The following is a 21,335-nucleotide window of genomic DNA, read 5'->3' as shown; positions in this document are numbered from 1 at the left end:
ACTTTGCCTAGCAGAAGCACCCTGGGGCTGCAGGGCATTGCAGCAGGGCACATCCCGGGAGGTAGCTGTGCTCCACCTCCAGCGGGATGTTTTTGGGTAGGAGAAAGCAACTGCTCCTCTACCTCCAGTAACACCCCAGACTTCACCTCTCTTTGTCCATTGATGCTGCTGGGTCTCTCAAGGAATAACCAAAGGGCTGCAAAAGCAAACTATATCAGTAGGAACTGGTGACTCATTTGGAGGATCTTCGGAACATAAGCAGGGAAATTCCGTAAATCAAAAAAGACTGAAAAAAAATCACATCCCTGGTCCCTCTGTGCACCGCTCCCAGCACAATGGTTCTCATCTCCTGTGCTAACAGTTTGTGGCATTTCCAAAAGCCCTTTATTACTCCATCTGAAACCTCAAAAGCCATGCAGGAAGTGTGGACCAAGCAGTTGTCAGGAAGCCTTCTCGCTCTCTCGCTCTTTACACTTCCCCTTCCTCCAGATCAGAAAATCCAGCCTCAAGCGTAACACGGGCTCTTGCGCAGAGGACGGAGGGGTGTTGCAAGCTGGTGCCACCATCCCCAGTGGGTCCAGCAGCTACGTGCTCTGGTCACAAAAGGCAAACACAAAGCCAGAAAGACAGCTTTGGTTTGTTTGCAGCACAACAGGATGTGAAATCCTTGGTTGTGCAGGTGCCACCGCTGTGTGCCCGTGTCAACCCACCGCAGAGCGCGCCTGGCAGACCAGGCACAGCTGGGAGTATGGGCAGGGTGTATTTCAGCGGGGTGTAGGCAGGGACCCGTGTCCTGCTGTGATGCCAGGGAAAAGGCACGTGTCCTGTTTTTTTATAAACCTCTCAGCGCCCTGGCATTTGAGCCATGTTTCACAGCAACCTTGCCAGCCCGAGGGACATCACTCCTCCCTCCGGTGTGAGGACACGCTCTCCTACCGACCCCACAGACTTTGTGGCAGATCTGAAGCTCTTGAAGTGTTTGCAAAAAGGACTGCTGGCTGCTTCTGCAGCCTGTTCCTTGCTCTCTTTTTTTGTTTGTCTTATTGAGCTTTTACATCTTACTTGCCTGATACTATTTTTTGTCATCTCGACATGACTTCAGCTCTTTGAAGTGGCCTCTGTTTCAAATAACCTCTGGCCCTGGTTTTTCTCTACTTTTTGATAGCAGGAGCCTTACAAGGCTGCCTTAAACCTTTGTGAGCTTGTTGGACTGTGTGTGACCATGCTGCTTCTTTTCACTTTGTTTTATCCAAGTTTCCTCATTTCACGCATTTCCCCTTTCTGAAGCTGAACAAGTTGTCCTGGGACTTTTCCATCTTCAGTGATTATGCAGGGTCATGAATACAAAGCATTTTGTGGTCTTGACCAGCAGGCAGCCCTTTCCTGAGAATGTCCTTGGTCCAGTCCTGCACAGAGCTCAGTTCTCCATCTTCCCCCTCGGACTTGTCACGCATGTGGAGGACACACATGCCAATGCCTTGACTGCCTCTGCTTGGTGTTGCAAACCAGCCATCAGGATGCTTGAAGACCAACAGCAGTAGTTCTATCCCCTGCCTCTTCCTTTTGCTTGGGAATCCTGTTCCCAAAGGCGTATCTGTGGTGCAGAAGGGTTTGCACCCCTCTTACTGCAGTGGGGACCCCATCGCTGGGTGCGGCGGGACTCAGACACAGACCAGTTTGATCATGCTGAAGCCCAACTTTATTGTTTTAACAAACTCTTTTATATCTTTCCTACAAACGTGTGTCCACGTATAATTGGTTCACTTAAAGTCCAACAGTTCATGATTGGATGATTTCCTCCTTCTTTGTTCTCTGTGGTAACTTCAGTAACTTTCCTCTGCTGGCTATCTGACAGATCCTTAATCTTATTTACTCCCTTCTTCTCTGGACTCCCAGGCCTCTTCAAGGATATACAGGTGTCTGCCCAAGACCGATGCATAAGGCTCACAAGGGTTATCAGGCATTGGAATGGGCTGCCCAGGGAGGTGGTTGAGGCACCATCCCTGGAGGTGTTCAAAAGACGGGTTGATGTAGTGCTGGGAGGTATGGTTTAGTGATGATGCTCCTTGTTTGTTGTGTGGGTGTCTACTTTTGTCAGTTAGGTTGACGGTTGGACAAGATGATCATTAAGGTCCCTTCCAACCTAGAAGATTCTGTGATTCTGTGATTCCGTTCCCATGGATGAGCCAAGTTTTCCCACAGCTGGGACCATACCTTGGAGAAAGGTGGTCTCCTGCCTGCTGCTGGAAGTCGGTGTCTGCACCCATATGTGTTACTCCCCTGCATGATGCTCACCTGGCTTGCCAGTCTTCACCTAAAACTCCTTCACGGTGCCACCCATGGACCATGCAGAGCTTCTGGCGTGCAGAGACTGACTCTTGCCCCATGAGCATTGTAGCAAGGGGAAACGGGGGCTCTGGACCGCGAAAGCTGCTCGTGGGCAGCATTGCCACTAGAGTTCATTAACAGGAAACCTCGGGGTTTTCATTGTACAGATGGGAGCACTGAGGCAGAGAGGGAGGCGGCGAGAGGAAGTAAGTCCACAAGGCAGATGCTGATTTCAGTGCTGAGTCCCAGGACGGTGCTGCAACCACAGTGCTCTTCCTTCCTCCAGCTGAACAGGAACCGAGCTGCGACCCAGCATGTTGTCCTAACACCCCTGGGTTACTGCCACGAGTGGGGTCACTCCAACCAGGGACATGGGAAACAGCTCCTGCGGCCATGGGCTGGGACAGCCACCATGTGGGAACCTGACCTGTCCCCAGGCTATGGTGGGCATTCAGCAGTTTTGAGCATGATCAAAGCGCTCAGGGGTTAATATGAGATCATACACTGTTTGATGTCCCCAGAGCAGTGGTCGCAGAGGTGTCAGAGACACCTGCATGCCCACCCCCAGCCTGGCAGTCCCTGCCCTGTACAGTACAGCTGAATCTACGGATGCATCACTGCCGGCTGGATGCTGGCAGGGTGACCTCTGGGTCTGGCTGCCAGGAGGGGTATAGGAAGGAAAGGCAACCCCTTCCTCCCCCCATATGTGGGTCTTTCCTTCAGACACACATGTGCCAGCTTGTGCCCCACAATCCCTTGTGCAGATGTCTACCCCACCGCTGCCCTAAAGCTCAGTGCTGCCTGCAGCCCTTGCAAGAAAAGGGTTAATCCCGGCCCATTTTCCACCAAACTGACACTTTCCCACTTGCTCAGCTTTCAGTGCCTTGAAAAATCTGCCATGTTAATTCCAAACCTTCTTTTATTCTGTCAGATGCCACACAGTCACGGTTACGTGACAGTCACACTCCTTTGCCAGGCCTCATACTGGCTGCTACACAGTCTGTTTGATGAGACACCCTCTGCTTTCCTGTGAGTCTTGCTGGCTGGCATGGCTTGCAAGTCTGTCCTTAGAAACTGTCCGTGACACCCTCAGCTCAGCCACAGGGCTCTGCCTCTGAGGACAGCTCTCCATCAGCTCACCCTGGCTGCTGTGCTCGCTCTTGGAGCTGACTGTCCTGCTCTGTGTGCGTCCCCGTCCCACCTCTCCCTGTCTGTCCTGACTCCCTATGCATCCCCATCCCACCTCTCCCTGCCTGTCCTGACTCCCTATGCATTCCCATCCCACCCCTCCCTGCCTTTCCTGAGTCCATGTGCATCCTCATCCCACCTCTCCCTGCCTGTCCCACCCAAATGTGCATTCCCACCTCAGCTCTCCCAGCCTGGCAGTTTGCTGGCACTCAGCTGCCTCCTCCTTTCCCAGTCTTCCACAGCAGCCTCTGAGACCCACCAGCATTGCTTCAGCCCTGGCAGGCATTAGGGACCATGGCCACAGCCTTTGCCCTGAAGATGAGCCAGGCCTGAGCAGAGAAGGTCCAAGGGGACCTGCCAGGATCCCCTAGCACTTGGCACCAGCAGGTCTCTGTCCCTCAACTGGCCGTTGCCCCCCAGGTTACCATGCACATCTGGACTCCCACCACACCCTTAATCCTCCCCCAGCCACGCTGTCACCCCATGCTTTTTCTTGCCCTACTGCTGGGTCCCACAGTCCCCTGACCCCAGCCCAAAGCAGACCCCTGTACCATGAAGCTGGACTCCTCTTGGCTTCCTGAGTGCTGGGTACACTGCTCCCAGGGTTCATCTCCAGAGCCCAGCACTCTTTTGCTAGGACCTGCTCTGACATCTGCAAGAATGGCAGGAGGAACTTGGCTGAGCAGTGGCTTAGAGCTGCCTGCAAGGAGCAGGAGTGGACGACACCACCACTGCTCCAGGAGCCCGCACAGGAGGGTGACATGAGAGGGGCAATACTGAGTGTGCATCTCCCTTGCTGGTCCAGAACCGCCCCCAGCCTTGCTCTGCTCCTCAGGGCACGCAAACTGGGCACTGGACTGGGGCTGGGGACTGCTCTGCTCTCTGGATGTAGGGCTGGTCCTGGCAGGCAGCCTGCCACTGGGGGGCTGGGAAGGGATTTTAGTTGGTGCAGTAATGAGGCCAAGGACCTGCACCATTTGCTAGAGTGAAGGGTTGTTGGGTTTGGGTTCAGGGAAGTGCCCAGGAGGTATTCTGCACACCGTGTGACCAACTTACCTGCTCCCATCCACTCCGAAGGCCGTGGGCCAGCATCTGCCCTTCCCTCCATCGCCACCCACACCCCAGCAGAAAGCACCCAGCTTTCTGCTGCCGTGTCCCAGCCAAACGGGTGCCAAGAAATGCTGAGCTCCCTCCTCCAGGGGCTGGCTGAGCTGCCCTCCCCAGACCAGGGTGAGCTCCAGGAGACTCCAACAGTACCTGGTGGCTCCTCGCCCTGCTCCTCCTGCTCCCAGGGATACTCCCCACCAGAATCCCACAGCTGATCCTCTAGGACCAGGCCACCAGCTGGGCCACCCAACCACAACAGCAGCACTGGCAGCCACTGCTCTATACACATCGCTAGGTGACTTAACCACGCAGGCTTCACGGGCTTCATGATGCCCAGTTCCTGATCAGGACAGTCTATCTGATCAGGCTGAGGGGAGACCTTATCAACGCCTACAAGTATCTCAAGGGAGGGTTGAAGGAGGAGGGAGCCAGACTCTTTTCAGTGGTTCCCACTGAGAGGACGAGGGGCAACGGGCACAAGTTGGAACATAAGAGGTTCCACTCAAATATGAGGAGAAACTTCTTCACGGTGAGGGTGACAGAGCCCTGGAACAGGCTGCCCAGGGAGGTTGTGGAGTCCCCTTCCTTGGAGATTTTCAAGACCCGCCTGGATGCAGCCCTGAGTAACATGCTCTAGCTCTAGGCAATCCTGCTTCAGCAGGGGAGTTGGACTAGATGATCTCTATGGTCCCTTCCAACTCTAGAAATTCAGTGAAAATTCAGTGAAATTCAGTGAAAAATCTGATAACCACCAACCACAGCCTGCTTGAGTTGAGGCAGATGACCCTGGAGAAGACTTCAGCAGCTGTAAACTCTGTAGCAGCAACCCCAGATCGAGCCTCTGGCACCCAAACCATTGTTCTATGCCTCCCCTGCATCCGAGGCTGCCCCAGCAGCAAGCATCCAGTGAGCTCCATGTCAATGCTGCCAACCCAGGGAGCTGGAAATCCCCTCTCCTGCTGACTCAGCACCCTGTGGAGCTGTTTGCCAGCACATGGTCCCCTTCCCCATTTGGGCTAGCCCTGGCATGTGGGGAGAACAGCCTGGCTCCATGTAAACAGCCTTGACCACCACCCCCTCAGAGAAGCTTATTAAAGCAGGCCATGTGCAAGCCCTGGTTCCTCCAAGCCTCCCCAGGCCAGGACAGGGGCTTACACTGCTTCATGTCTGGATCTTTTTAAACTGTTTTGACTCACTCCAGCACCACAAACTGTTTGTTCGTGTGGATGCAACAACCTCCAGTGTGGTGTCCTTGCAGCAAAGGCTGGAGGCTCAAACAGAGCTCTTCTCTTCTCTCAGGAGCTACTGAGGTGCAAATGGATGGGCTCCTTGGGCTCATTCCTGCTGGAGCTGGAAGTCCAACACTTGTGCGAGTCTAAGTTTAAAAGCCCCAGAACCCTTCCCTGTGAGTGAACTACAGTGACTGAGCCTCATGGCCAGGTTGTCCCAGACTCTGGGTTCCAGCCCCACAACCCATCGTTGGTTTCGTTCTTCCTGTGGGCTGATGACTTTCTCCCACTGCCCGTGGGTTACAAGTTCCAGTTTGGCCATGCCTCTGGACACCTTAATGGCAACACCCTGAGCACTCTGGGGAAGTACATGCCAGACTGAAACGGTGTGAAGTCTTGCCCCAAACCTCCTTGGTTCCCTGCTGGCATGCACAAGGAACAAAGACAAGAAGCCTCGTCTGTCTCCTCAAGACATACCATCATCTGATGATGTGATGTAGTCCTCCCCAGCCTGAACTGTCAGGTCTGATAGCTGGAGGCAACTTGTCTCCTTCTGAAGGTCTGGTGTTGGCTGTGGTGGAGACAGGAGGAAGCCTGCAGTGCAGTGTCCCTGCACAGGTAACCCTCAGACCCTTCTCAAGGAGGGGCCGAAATCACAAGGCTGCGTAGCAGGGAGCTCAATCAGCACCTTTTTTATTAATATGCATCATAAATAAAGAAATAAATAAAGGCGAGACACCTTGTTCTAATGGGGAAATACAAATTAAATATGGTGCAACGTCTGCTAAGCGATGTACAAGCAGGAGGTAACCTTGCAAGACCAGGGCCCCTTGCCATGGGGGAGCCAGCCCAGGCATAATGCTGTGAGCAGTATCAACCTGGCCAAGGCACCACTTACAGGCATGGCCTTTCATTAACACTGTTCCCCACCTCATGGGCAGGTGAAGATCCCCATCCCAGCGGGCAGCATGAACATGGCAAGGCAGGGGTTGACTGGCATTGCCTTTGCTGAGGACCCCAGGACCCCCAGTATCCCCTTGTGCTTTGTGCACAACACTCGTCCCCCCCCACCCCACGGCACTGCTCAGCAAGACCAGAAACCCTATGCCAAGGGGAGTGCCACCCCTCCCTCCCCGGCTCCCTCTGGGAGCACTCCCCAATCTACCTGCCGGGAGCTCTGCCCCCAACTTCAAAGAGCATCCCTCACCCACTCAGGGACCCTGCCCTCATCCCCTCCCCTCCAACCCCCCCTCCACTGAGCATCCCAGGGCTTCCCAGGCACTGGCTCCCTGCTCAGATTGGAGGGCACAGGGCCACCCCACCCCCCCCAAAAGCACAGGGTGGCACTACCCATCCCGGACCTACATTAACACTGAACATCCACGTGCCTTCCTCACGACCCCATGCACCCCCTTTGCTCTGCACGCACACACATATTCCGATCCCCCTCCCCTGGCCGTGGCCAGGCACAGCCCCAGCCCTGCTGTGTGGCCGTGCCAGGCTACTTGGCCCAGTACGATCCACCAGGCACCACTATTAACACGTTAGGACAGGGCTGCTCCAGCATAGGAGAACCTACCTTGCAGTCCACCCATCAAACCCCAATGCAACCCATCAGCCCAGCCTTGCAGAGCCCGTGACAACGGTGCTCCCAACCCTACGGCTGATGATGCCGGGGATGCTGGAGGCTGCAGACACTGCCACCCCCATGGAGGGGATGGACAGCATCTGGCACCCTCCAGCACGAAACGGAGCCGGGCAGCGGGGCAGCGCTGCCCAGGCAGGGACTGCTTGGGTTCCCACTATGCAGGAGTCCATGGCCTATGGGTGCTGGAGATGGCGTGGGGTGGAGGGGGGCTCGGGCGATCCCCAGTGTGGCTGCATGCACGGCAACGCCAGGCAAAATGAGGTGCAGCTTGCAGAAGACCCCGGGGGCCGAGTCGGCCTTTGGCAGCTGCACGAGGAGGAGCAAGAAGGAACCACCTACGGTTACTGTATTCTGTAATGGCAAGAAAGGTAAGAAACTAGCAAGAAGCTGTGTCTGTTCCTCTGGCAGGATGTGCTTCCCCAGAGGAGCCTCAGCAGCCCACGATACTGTGCTTGGCCTTCCAGCCAGGTCAATAGTCCTCGTCCTCCGGGTGGGTGACGTACATGATGGGCACCAGTCCCTTCTCAGAGCCGAGGCTGCACTGGAGCCAGTCACCATCCACTTTGGAGATGACTTGCAAGATATCCCCTTTGTTGAAGCTCAGTTGTCCTGCCTCGGTGGCAATGTGATGGCAAAGAGCCTTCACCTCACTGCAGGCAAAGGGAGGAGAGGAAGGGTTAGATCGCTGCAAGACACTCACCCTGCTGAAGCCCAGGGACCACCATGGGCATGGAGGAGCCAGGAAAACACCTCCTGCCTCCCCACCCAGCCAGGCTCCCAGCTGCCTCTCACTAGCAGATCACAGAGTTGGGGTGGGTGGATGCAGAAGCTGCATCACTGTCCCAAACCATCCCCCTGGTCCACAAGTACAAAGCAGGCCAGGTAAACTGCAACAGGCAGAGCGCTTCCAACCCCAGCCCGCCATGTTCCATCACCTGCAGGACTCACCAGGGAGGGTGAGGAGACAGCCCCCGGGCTGGATGCCCTATGGGGGGCACTTCAGGTGACGCTGGCTGGGGGCGTTCTGGCTCAGGAGCTGCCTCTCGCCACATGCTTGCCCCAACCGTCTGGGCCACCAGCTGGAACACGGACTTGTCCAAACTCAGCCAGCCAGAGGGCAACCTGCAAGAAGGAGACAGAAGCAGTTAGTGGCAGGGGAGCGTTACCTGGGGACAAGGAGCAGCCATTCTCATGACAAGGTCATGCCTTAGAGGTCTGGCTCCACACACAAAGTGCACTGTGTTCCCCAGGCTGTCTCCTGGCAGGGAAGGCTCAGCATTCTCCAGACACACCATGGCCTAGACTGGGAAGGACTTTTCCAGTGGCCATAGAAGCAAGAAAGGTCCAGATGGAGAGACAATGCAGGGAGGTCTCAGCTCTGTGGCAACTTTAGCCCTCCTCCTCACCTACTGTGTGGAACAGGGACGACTCTCTATGTTCTGTTCTCACTTACCACACGCTTTTGGGAGGTGTGAGGTGATGATGGGGGTGGTGCAGCAGGAGCCCTTCCCCTGGGGAGCAGGCTTAGGAGCCATGACAGGAGAGGAAAGCCAGCGAGGTGGATTAACAAAGGTAGGAGTGGAAGTGAGGAAGGGTGGCTTGCTAGGAATTAAGGCAGGCTGGTAGGGCTGGGCAGGGGTGGCAGATCTCTCTGTTCACTCACTGCTTCTAGTCTACCACCGTGGTGTAGCCCAGCAGTCTGACTTCCACCTGCACTGCTGCAACCTCAGATTAACCAGCCCTCTCCAGCCCCAAACCATCCCCGTCTCCCTACCTGTTAGGCTGCCTGGGCTCTTTCTGAGCCTTCCTGGACCCAAACAAGTGTCCCCACTTGATGGTCTGGCTGCCCTCTGATGCACTGGTGTTGCTCTCCTCTTGAGGGGCTGCTGCTGCTGCTCCCACTTTTTGCTGAGTCCCAGCCTCCTTCTCCTTGCTGCGCTTCAGCTCTGTAACCACCGAGTCTGGGGGGCTGCCCATCCAGAAGGGCCAACTCCGTTCCTTCACCTCTTCACTGACTGCTACCTGCTGGGGCTTTTCCAAGGGCTCTTCCACAGCTTCAGGACTTGGCTTGCTGGCAGCCTTGGGTCTCTCCTCCAAGGTGCCCTCAGCAATGGGGCATGCCTCTGCCCCTTCCACCACTCCTTCGCGGGGTGGTGGTGCCTTGTGGGTCTCCGCTGACCTGGGAACATCATTCAGAGCCTTCTTCTTCTTCTCATAGCGGATGAACTTCGAGCCTTCGGGTGAGCCCTCGATGTAAATCTGAGAGCTCTGCATGAGCTGGTACCACCAGCCCGCCTGCTTGTCCTTCTTCCCCTCCCACGTGCTCTCCCGCACCTTCCTCCGCTCTTCATCCTTCTCCACATCTCCACAGGAGGCCCCCACCCCCTTCACCCTCTCGCTGGCAGCTTGCTGGGAGCTGTGGCCTGGAGAGATGTCACCATCTGTGGTGCCCACTTTGCCTGCTTCGGGAGCGGTGCTGCAGCCGTCGGGATCGTCGCTGCTGCCCCGTGTCCGCATCAGCTGCAGGGTGGAGTGGGCGGACAGCAGCAGGTCCTGCTTCACACGCAGCAGCTCCTTTTGCTGCTGCTGCTCTTTGCCCATCTGCATCAGGTGGTGCTCGAAAAGGAGGTCCAGGTTGAAGGGCAGCAGGGAGAGCGGCTGCAGCAGGAGCAGGAGCTCCTCGAAAAGAGGCTGGCACACGCTGTGAGACAGGCACAAGAAGCCCACCGGCTGGTAGTGTGCCAGGATGATATCTGTAAGGCAAGAGACACTAATTAGAGGACAAGCCCTTGCCTCCTTTGCCAAGCCACCAAGAATCTGCTGAAGCTATGGGGAAAGGAGCTGGACACTAGTTTTTGGGCACAGCTGTGGCTGCAGTGTGAGGCTCAGCACTGGGTTGGGAAGTAGCAGATGCTCTGGGCAATCGGGCCCAGGTCCTGTTTCCAGACATGCCTGCAGCCAGGACTGCCTGGACCTGTCAAACTGTCCATCAGGAGACCTCTGCCACAAAATACCATAGGAGAAAGTGCGAATAAAGAGCACTAAAGGCTTGGCACATGTCAAGACTCAATTCCCCACCTCCTGGAGAAGAACAAGGAACTGCAGACCTGGACGGTCCAGGTCCCTGCAGAAAGAGCTGATCAGGACAGCAGAGAGGTGTCTGTCTTTCCAGGGACCTGGATGGGCTGAACTGTGGATCCTAACAGAGAATGGACCAGCATTTCTACACGCAGCATTCACCCTTCAATTCACTTGGCCACATCCCACCAGCTTTGTTGTCAGGTCTCAATCCCAAAGAGAGGGCTGGGAACAGGATTCGTGGCCATTTGGTCCCAGTGGGATAACAAGTTTACACCATAGTCAGGACTTGCACCTTATCTCCAGCCCCTTTGCCTAGCCTTTGTCATCCCAACAGCCCAAGCTGTTGCTCACACTTCCAGCTCATAATGATGGCTTAAAACAAGTGTTCTTCTTCTGCTCAAGAAAATCAGGGTCCCTTCTCTTACCTCAGTACAAAGGCAAGTCTACTCTCCTATGTGCTCCAGAGAGAAGTGCTGACTGCACACGCAGACCTAGGAAACGCCTACTGTCACCCCCCAAAACTGCCAGAAGATACTGGACTGGACTTCTTGCAGTGTATGGGGCCCTGGGCTGAGCCAGCAGCACTCTCGGGGGATACAGCAGGTCGAGGGTGTCTGTCTCACTGTGTGCTTAGTCATGCTGCTTCTAGGCGTCAGGCAGTTTGGGCGTGCTGCTGGGTTAGCTGCACGCTCTAGAAACATTTCTGGTTGAAAAAACAGATCATGCAGTAAAATCTGGTTTTGTCAGGAGGTTTTCCTTTCTGTTTCTTTCCATTTCCCATGCCTGAAGGGTTTCAGCTAAGTGCGCTCATCTCCAGCCATACAGAGCTCTCAGGCAGGGAAAGAAAAAATTTGGGAAGGGTTAGATCTGGTCTCCTGCAAGTAGACTGAGGGATCTGCAGTAGAAATTATAGCCTCGGGTACTAGCTGCAGGCCAGCCATACAGAGCTCTCAGGCAGGGAAAGAAAATATTTGGGAAGGGCTAGATCTGGTCTCCTACAAGCAGACTGAGGGATCTGCAGTAGAAATTATAGCCTCGGGTACTAGCTGCAGGTGGGAAGGATGTGGCTGGCCAGGCAAAGATAGAGGGAAGCTTTGACTTCCACCTTGCTCCCTTGAGCAGAGCAGCCCTCCAGCAACACTGGGACTGCGTACAGTCTAGCCCTTTGGCTCAGAGCAGAAGGGAGCTGAGGCTCTCAGGCTGAGAGATCAATAAGAGACAAGTGTGCCCTAGAGCTTATATTGGTGATCTATATTGTGCAGAACTTGGTTCCTGCTGCAGCCCACACCCCTCAGGCTCTTACCTTCATGGTTGTAGAGGTGGTTGAACCAGAACTCCAAGGACCGGATACTGAAGGAAGGGAAAACAATCAGGGAAAGAAAGAAAAAGTGAAAATCAATCAATTCCCTTCATTCTAGATGTTCTACAACAAGAAGTGTGGCTGGAAAGCAGCATTTACAGCACAGCTGTGTGAACCTCAAGACCTAGTGAAAGGACAGTGGGTCACTCCCATCAGCATGCACTGACCACAGCCACCCAGCCAGTCATGGAACCATCCAGTTTGCTTTACATGAGGCATTGTGCAACCATAATCCATGACAACCATGTTTCCAGAAGCTTCCTCATGATTTGGCAGAGCTTAGTTTTGCTGAGAAGGGCTCGTGTGGAAGAGGGAAATAATCTGAAGACATGAGGCCATTGCTGCAGGCTTGGCCCAAAGTAGGCTGGCATCCTGTGCCAGCAGAGGAGAGCTGGGCCACCCTCAGTGGGGAAACCAGGGCAAGGCTTGCTCCTGCTTGCAGGGGTCACCCAACATTTGGAGATCTTGGGGACTCTATTGCCACTGCTGGAGCTCTTGCTGACCACTGGGGAAGAGCAGAGAAACACCATCCTAGCAGCACTCATTCCTTCAGCACTGCTGTCTTCTGTTTAACACTGAGTGTAGTGTCTATACTCCTTATCCAACCTTGAAGGGTCAGCCTTCAGTCCCAGACCAGGGCAATTTCTCCTTCAGAGCCTCATGCACTGGATTCACTGCAGCTCCAGGAAGCAGTGATTTAAGCAGGAATTTTCAGGAGTCTTTTATGCATGGTATGTCTATCCTTACATGAACCATGACAGACAGACTCTTCCCACCTAACGTTTTGGGGCTAAAACAAGCTGACAATATTCTTCAGTGGGCTACAGACAGTGTTTCTCAGTCCTGGCCTGGTATAGGAGTAGGTTTCGATCCTTCTGGAGTTCCCTGAGGCTCACAGCTTCTTCCTTCTCTCACCTACAGCAGCTTCCCACGTTTCTTAAGTCTTTTCATTGGCAACTATGCCTGCCTGCAGTAAAGGACCAGCACCTGCTGCCAGCCCTGGATCATGACATGCAACCAGCCCAGGGAGTCTGCTTACTTGAGGAGGCCAAAGAGGAACGCGTTGAACCTCATGGTGTGGTTGGTGAGCTCTGTGTACTGGCTGATCTTGGTATAGAGGCTGTGCAGCAGCTTGGTGGAGGGGCCTACGGAGAGAAGAAAAATGTTGAGAGTCAGCAAAGCCAAAATGGCAGCACAGGAAGGAGCACCAAGGCAAAAACAGACATTGGCTGGGTATCCATGGCTGTATGTGCACTGCCCCTTCACCAATCATCAAGACAAGCTCACTCCATCCCAACTCCACAAGGGAGATGCGTTGCGGTCTGTCCCAGACTGCCACTCCAGCACTTGGGGTGAGTTTCTATAGCCTCCCACACTTCAGGGACATCACGGCTCAAAATCAGCAGGTAAACAGAATACTGTGGTGAGTTGTTATGATCTGGGGTGTCTGCAATCAGAGAAATATCCCCAGAGCTGGAGATTTGCCACAAACAGGCTAGAAGGCTTCCCAGCCCTGGATGTAAGCTCTTCATGACACAGAAATCAGTGTGGCCCTGCCATCTGGAACCTCAGAAAGGAGTTCTCCTGGATGATAGCCACTGGCACAATCCAGGGTGCAAAACTGGTCCTCTGCAAAAGCAGAGGGTGCATTCCATTGCTATGGCCTGTTACAGGAAAATCTGGAATTTTCAGGGGCAACTACAATAATTTTTGGGCAGAAGAGAGCAGTGGCTCTCCTGCCTAGCAAGAGAAGGTCTGTGTTCACACTGTTTTGTGCAGGGAGCTGGGTACTACTCTGCAATCCCATCCTTACAGCCCACCTTCCCCAACACCTCCCAGCCACAGCACAGGAACACCACAGAGCAATGGGCATCACTGCACACCCTCCATACCAAGCTGAGTCGATGCCTCCACCACGCTCCAGGGGATGTTCCTCCTTTGGCCAATGATCATGTCCAGGACGTAAGCCTTAAGCCCGTCACTCAGGATGTCCCGGACAGCAGGGCATAGGTATTTCAGGATGAGATGCCCCACGTTGGGGCTCACAGAGCTGTTCCCAAGTTTGGCCTAAGGGATGATAACAACAGGCAACAGGGAGAGTGTTGATAACTGCTCTACAAGGTACAGATGCATGAAAACAGTCCGGCCCCACTTGCCTACCACAGACACCCAGCAGGCAATATCCAGGGAACAATGATGCTCAAAAGCTCCTCAAACAGGCAGTCACTTCACCTCCCCACCCTGCTGCCTTACACACCAGTTATGGGTTGCTCCCTGCAAGGTCTATCCCAGGCTGGGATGAGGTAACAGCTTGGGAAGAGAAAATCCCAGTTTGGGAAGAGCATACCCCAGTTAGAAGGGATGCCGCATTCTGCCTACAGGTATAACAAGGCTGTCCTGCTGGAGGAAGAAAAGAGTAAGGGATTTTTCTGCTGCTGTAGATTTTCTTGTTGCTATTTTTGAAGCAGGAAGCAGCAAGCCACATAGGAACTATCAGCACTGAGGGGTTAAGGAACACTTAACTCAGTGACACGGCAAGCTATAATTCCCAGGGATTACTATAAATAAACAGGGTGAGGGCAAAATGGATGGGCAGGGCTCAGGTTGAGGTGAGGAAGCATGTAAGAGCCCAGCACCAGCAGAGCAGGGACTATATTGTGCTGCATAGAGCCCCTGAGCTGCCGAGGGGTCAGTCCAAAGGGGTCAGCCCCAGGTCCTGCCCGTCAGGTCGGTGGTCCCGGGCAGTTGCGCTCAGGCACAGATTTTACCAGCTGAGCTGGAATTACACTGGGCAGTTGGCACAGGTCCACAGAGGCCCTGAACTGAGACTGAACTTCTGGGTCAGGAATAATCCCGCCAGATCCAGCGAGCGTGGGAGCAGCGGGGGACGGGTGCTGCCTTTTGACAGGTGGATGCTCAGCCCCTGGCACTCTGACGCTCAGCAAAACCCCCGCTCAAAAATGGCAGCGTTGCCTGGTAAGTAAAGTACTGGAGGAATGTGGCAGCTATTCCCCAAACCAACACTGCAAAACCAGGAAATCCAAACCAGAGCCTTAGGAAAGCTGCCCGAGTCCAAACAGCTCTCCTTAGGCTGCACAGCAATCTCTGCATCCGTAACAATTGTAATTAGGGGCAAATTACCCTGGGCTCTGAGATAAGATTGAATGGGCTTGGAATCTGACCCAGTCAGGTTTCTCCTTGGGGATGGCACTCCAGAGCAGTTGCCATGTCCAAATGGTGTCACATTGCTGCCCCAGAGTTCCCGTGACTGAAGCACAGCATTGAGAGGAGGCACCGCAGGCATGCAGCGTGTCACAGGACTGCAAACACTGGCTGGTACAAACAGAAGTGAGCTCACTCTGCTTCTCTGTTATTCCAGAAACGGGAGATGAAGGAAGCACAGGCCAAAGACAGCCAGCCCCATGGACAACCTCAGCCACAGAATCATAGAATTGCCTAGGTTGGAAGGGACCTTTCAGATCATCTAGTCCAACCATCACAGATGGTCTCCGAAGCTGGTTGGTTCATGGTAATGGTTATAGGGGATTTCCACCTGCCCCAGATTGCCAATGACTGATGCACTTTTTTATCATTATGGGGCCCTGTGACACAGGAAGGGACTGGGGACATTGCACTGTGTCCTGGCACAGAATCACGGGACATGTGGAGGAGGGAGACACAACTCTCCACCACATGACAAAAAAGAGCTGGTGTACTGCATCAGACCACAAGTCCAGCTGGCCTGGTATTCTCTCTTATAAAGAGCCATGAGTAAATACATAAGAAAGAGTCAAACCAGAGCAAACAAATATAATATTTGCCCTGAATACTCTCACAGGCTACAACTACTTTCAACTCAGAGACTGCCTAAGCTGGATATTATTGCTATGTGTTTAGTAGAACCCAGTGAATTTCCCTTCCCCGTGTTTTTTTGATTTTCCCTTAAACCCACATACTCTTTTAGCACCCCCAGCATCATATCGCAAGAACTGTCACAGATTTACTACCTGCTGCATGGCACAACATCGCCTTTGTTTGGTTTGTTCTTGGTACTACTGCTTTCATTGGATACCCTCTAGTTTTTGACTGGAAGAGAATGGAGAAGCAATCTTTCTCCATGCTCTCTGCGTCACTCATGATGTTGAAAGCAAGACGCACCTTCACTCCTGGATCCCTGCTGGTTCCAAAGTGAGCCACAATCAGGTCAACAGCAGTGTTGATGGCCTTCACCAGACCTAGAGGGAAAGAACAAGTCAGAGAGCTATCTGAGGGGCTTCTAGGACAGACCCTGACCAAATCATGACGAAATCAGGCAAGGGCATTTCAAGCCCATGCCAGCACATGTGTCCTGTCTGCCAAAAACATGCAGAGCCCCTCCTAACTCCTCCACAAATCTATCCCTGCTGGTTCCAGCACTCACCTGTCAGCCCGACAGCAGAAGAACCTTTAGAAGTGGCTGAAGCATAAGACACCCTGTCAACATTCCTAAGGGATGTGGACCGTTACCTCCACGCACCATCCCTTGAGGAAGCAGAGATAGGGTCTGAGGTAATGAGTCTTTTGCTGTTTTGATCCTACAGGGTGGCAGGGAAGAAGCCATGCATTTGGCAAGCTGTGTAATGACTTTCAGTAACAAGCCAGTGGTGGGTAACCTGACATCTGCATCAATATGATGCAAGAAAAGAAGTGTAATAAAGGGGAAAACAGCCACCTGGTAAGCACCAACACATAGCTGGCAAAGGCATGGGGACATTTCTGCACACCCCTTCCCTCTGTAACGATACAGAGCCAGATGTTAACACCACAGTCCCCAGCACTGCCTCCAGCACAGGTCTCATCACAGCCAACCATATCTTGTCCTGCTTTGGAATAATTTCTCTTACCTTTTTACATAAAAAATTTACCATGTAGGACCCAACAGACCTATTACCCCAATTACAAAATCTCATCTAGCACATCTGCAACATCAAATAGATTCACAGGTCTGCCCTTGCATACTGAGGGTGGTAGCATGCACTGCCTTCGGGTCATACTCATGTGTATGCCTGCTCTCTCTGCCCCTTCTTGTGGACTTACAATCCCTTTTAATCATATTTCCTGGGACAAGCAGCTCAAATATACTCCACGGCATGTGCCGTGGTGCAGAGAACACAAGAACCCACCACGGAAAGAGCCATCAGTCCAGGGGGACATGTAGTCATGGTGCTACAGTAGAGAAGGGAAAGAAACCATTTGGTCTCCAGAGATAAGATGTATTTGCTTTATGTTGTGCTACACCACACTCTCGTCCAAGAGAAAAAACAAACTCACCCTTCTTCTGTAGCAAGTCGATGGAGATAGACTCTGTGTTGCCATCTGGGGAGAGGCAGAACTCAGCTGGGGGTTTCTCTGCTAGTGAGAAGTAGTCGGGGAAGAAGTCGGTGTAGGTAAGCTGGAGTTGCCTCATTGACTGTCCTGCAGGACCAAGATAGTGGGGAGAAGGATCAGTCCCATGCCCTTAGACCAAAGCTTCTCCCACATTATTTACTTTTCCCAGGAGTAAACTGCACCAGCAGGAGTGTTCACACCAGCCTGTCCAAGACTGGGACAGCAAGGTTACAGCCTTGTAACCCTCCCAGCAATGGTCTGCAATGTGAGCCTGTAAGATTCAATCCTATAGCCCCCCCAGCATTGAGCTCCAGCTTGACTGGAAACCCACGGGCACTGGATGATGCTGTGGGTCTCATGGGCTGGTACCAAGGGAACCCTCCCTGCACCAGACTCTCAGGGCTGCTGTGTGGATAGCCCCCCAAAAATGAGGTCAAAAGCAGAGCAGAGAGAGAATCCCTATTTGGCAGAAACATATATTCACAGGCAACAAACTACATGTCTTCTCCTGTCCCCTGGAGGGGGCCTGTTTTCAGTGGATGACTTCTGCAGGAGCTCTTTCATGTGCTCCATTTCTGTCTGGTTGATTCCCCAGCTCTGTGTTAGCAATCTTCCCATGAAGGGGGGGGATGAAGAAACTGTTCGAGTTGGCAGAATGAGGTATAGAGCTTTGAGGAACTCCCTCTGTGGCTTGGGGCTGCCTTGAAGAAGACTCCCTCCCACAGACAGACCCCACTCCTCTTCCCAGAGGACTCTCAAAGGTTCAGTCAACACCAGCCTGTCCCTCTCAGCCCCTCTTGCACAGGTTTTGGAGGACAGGGAAGACCTTAAGGGAAAAGCATGGAGAAGACAGAGCCCCACAGAGCCCTACAGTGTTGCCAGCTGCCCCGTGAAAGCTAGAGCCCAGCATCTAGTATGCTGCCAGAGTTGAGGCAGATGGGCAGACACCGTGGGGCACAGACAGGAGACATCCGAGGGCCACAACTCCTAAACGAGACATGAACTACAAGCTGGCCATAGTTCAGGAATACTTGTCGAGGTCTGAGTCAGCTCTTGGGCCATTGACTTTCCCCTTCAATCCAGTCCAGAGCTGGACCTGACTGATCTCAGCTTGTGGAGAAGAAGGGAGGCTCCACACAGAGTGTACCCATCAGTGAGGCAATTTTCACCTTCCTCTTGTACCCTTTGGCCCCAGGGTGAGCAGATGCATCATCCCTCCCACTTGCAGCAGACAGAGCAGTGATGTTGCCAGGCTGAACCCAAGCCCCAAGGGAGACAACCTGAGCCCCAGGGTTGTCTTCTTCCCAGATCCCCCCAGCAGGAAGGTGGTGCGCACCGTTCAGCTTGCAGTGGAAATGGCTGGTGTTGAGGCTGCCGGGGAGCTCAAAGATGGTGTTCCCCCGGTTCAGCCGGGGCTCTTGCTGCCTCCTGTCTAGGCTGCTTGCTAAGCCAGGCAGCCCCGAAACACGGTCCAGACCCAGGGGGTTCCTCCGCCTGTACTCCCTCCACTTCAGGGCTTGGGGGGAGAGGTGGTTCGCTAGGACGCCGCAGGCAGCGAGCACCAGATGGGAGGAGGAGAGCAGATGGGAGGACGTGAAGGGAAGACAGGGAGAGAAGATGAGAAAGAGGAAGGACAGAGAAAGAGAGACAGCACATTAATTAAAAGTCCAGCAGCGTTTCAGGACGTTAGCACACATACATGGAGGGAGGTGGATGCCACAGCCTGGCAGAGCAGGGCAGGAGCCTTGGTGGGTCATGGCTGTGGGCACAGAGGGAGCAGGTTTGGGGTGCAAGCACTTGGTGTGGGGCGCTGTACGATCAGCAGCCCACTCTGCCTTCTCTGAAGACAGTGTAGAAGTCAGGACTGGAGGGACAGGTTCCAGGCAAAGTGATGGTAGGGGCTGTTGGGCACTGAAGCCCCCAGAGGCAATTTTGCCCTGGGCTGTGGCTACAAGAGAGGGTGGTCCTACAGGGAGCAGCCATAGCCATAGGGAGCCAGAGATGTTCCAGACTAGCCCATCCTGGCAGATGGGGACCTACCATTGAGGGGCCGTGTTCCCATGCTGTTCAGGGGACCAGAGCTGCTGGTCTCACTGCCACTTCTCCAGTGGGGATCTGCGTGGCCTCCCACTCTGCTCATGGGCATGCCACCCACCGAGAGCGGTGGGAGGGACACACTGTGGAGTCGGTACTCAGAGAGTGGTGGGCCTGCTTCCAGCGGTGCCTCCTTCTTGGGAACCGGCTTGGGGTTCTCCTTCTGCTTCAGGGCATCAGCTTTGGTGGCTTGGGAGGGCTGCACAGCACTGACCGCAGGGGAAGACCTGGTGGGAAGCAGGCTGGCGGAGATGGGGCAGGACCTGCTCCTGGGGGGCTGGCTCTCTCCAGCTCTCTCGGCGGTGGGCGAGGAAGAAGAGTCCACGCTTTGGAAGAAAGGCACGTTGCATCGCACAGGAGAGTAACTCCCCAGGGGGGACGGCCGGGTTGTCTCCGGGGCAGCCTTCTTAACGCAGCCATCGTTGCGGGAGGCAGCTCCATCCACCGAGCGTTGGGTCAGGAGCGTGCTGTGGGCCTGGCTCCCCACCGCCGCCGGCTGCTCTGCCGCAGTGGCCGGGGCCGAGGACTGGGAATTGGAGGAGATCTGCTGACTGGCAGGTCGGTTGCTGGACAAGCTGTAGAGTTGGGAAAGGCTGGAGGCAAAATGGCTGTGCAGGGCACGGGCCTTGGGTGGCTTGCTGAAGTGGTGCTGGAAAACAAAGGGCTGGATGGGCAGAGTCGTGGGACGCTGGTCCTTGCTGTAGCGTACCACGGGCTTGCCGTCTGTGCCACCACCTTCAGGGAGAGAAAGGGGGACAGAGTGTGAGGACGGGCAAAGTCATTGCCAGCCCAGCAGATCCCAGGCAAAAAAACTAATGTGCTGTCAGCTGCGGGAGGAAGAGGATGAGCTCGAGGCCAGTGACACACACAGACTGGTCCAAGTCTGAACTGCGCCCATCATGAGCAGGCAGGGTAAAGACACATGGCCCCAAATGCAAAGTCCCCAGCTGTTGACAGCTGTCTGGAAGAGTAAAGCACTGCACCAGGAGCTTATCACCAGCTGGGTCACCAGCTTCACATCCCTTGCCCATCCCTTGCTCCTAGGAGAGCGCAAAGTCATGGCCCCATGCCCCTGCCCACAAAGACATGGCCCAACGCACCGTGGTACAGCAAGATTTCTTACCCCGAAGGACTGTCCCCTCCCACATCTGCTAGGGACTGACCCAGCCGAGCACAAGTGTTAGTGCAAGAGCACTGCAGCTCTGCATCCCACGTCACACCCCGTGCTGTCGGAAAGGCTGCTTCCTTCCCCTTCTCCCTCCCTCTTCTTTCTCCTGTAACTTCCTCTGAACACACAGCTGCCTTCATCCCCGTGCCTGTACCAGACCTAGGCTGGATGTTCCCAACCAAATCGGGACCACAGCAGAAACAGAAGAGCTTTCAACCCTGGAAAGCACAGGGTCTGCTCCAGCAAATGATGGACAGGGATGTCCTAAGAGAGTGTGCTGGGGCTGATCTCCTATGCATGCATCCTCCAGCTCCTGGTGGGGCCACAATATCCTCACGGATACAGCTGAAGTGTGAGACACTGTGCACTCAGTGTACACCACACACAGCACTGGATGCACACATGGGGCTGACTGGGATCCCTCATCACCTTCTCCCTTGCTTCCCTCCCCCCATTCCTCTGGTCCACAGCGAATCCTGGGACAAGGGACCCCTCCCAAGCATGGCCCTAGTGTTACCTGCTGCCTGTGGGGTGTCACAGGCTTCCCTCCCTATAGCTAGCTTCTAGCAGGGCTTGTTTTCCCTCTAGTCCCCTCTCAGACCCTCTATGCTTGCATGCTGTTCTCAGCTGGAGCAAGGCAGCTCTGCCTCTATCTCCTCCTGCTTTCTGCAGAGCACTAATACCTCCCTTGCTGTCACAGTGCAGAGGAAGGGACTGCAGCAGGGGCTGCAGGAACTTGTGGGATATATTGCCTTGAGAGGTCCT

The 21,335-nt window shown here is 54.3% G+C and overlaps 1 protein-coding gene across 8 annotated transcripts in view; it reads right to left on the bottom strand.

Moving 5' to 3' along the window:
- Positions 1–6,528: 6,528 nt before the first annotated feature.
- RUSC2 (RUN and SH3 domain containing 2) overlaps positions 6,529–21,335 on the bottom strand; it is a 63,280-nt gene continuing 48,473 nt past the window's right edge. For 7 of the 8 annotated variants that reach the window (XM_014952514.1, XM_014952516.1, XM_014952519.1 and 4 more), the window contains 10 exons: positions 19,349–20,137; positions 18,645–18,845; positions 17,252–17,395; positions 16,100–16,176; positions 13,834–14,008; positions 12,981–13,086; positions 11,885–11,931; positions 9,275–10,253; positions 8,449–8,622; positions 6,529–8,150 (listed from right to left, as the gene is read on the bottom strand). In XM_014952514.1, coding sequence (XP_014808000.1) covers positions 7,970–8,150; positions 8,449–8,622; positions 9,275–10,253; positions 11,885–11,931; positions 12,981–13,086; positions 13,834–14,008; positions 16,100–16,176; positions 17,252–17,395; positions 18,645–18,845; positions 19,349–20,137 — 2,873 coding nt within the window. In that variant the 3' untranslated portion in view covers positions 6,529–7,969. The remainder of the gene's footprint in view (positions 8,151–8,448; positions 8,623–9,274; positions 10,254–11,884; positions 11,932–12,980; positions 13,087–13,833; positions 14,009–16,099; positions 16,177–17,251; positions 17,396–18,644; positions 18,846–19,348; positions 20,138–21,335) is intronic. The other variant, XM_014952521.1, reaches the window with a different exon arrangement.

The sequence above is a fragment of the Calidris pugnax genome, unplaced genomic scaffold (assembly GCF_001431845.1).
Source record: "Calidris pugnax isolate Ruff unplaced genomic scaffold, ASM143184v1 scaffold220, whole genome shotgun sequence".
In the NCBI taxonomy this organism is placed as follows: domain Eukaryota; kingdom Metazoa; phylum Chordata; class Aves; order Charadriiformes; family Scolopacidae; genus Calidris; species Calidris pugnax.
This window is presented reverse-complemented; position numbering and strand designations above follow the sequence as displayed.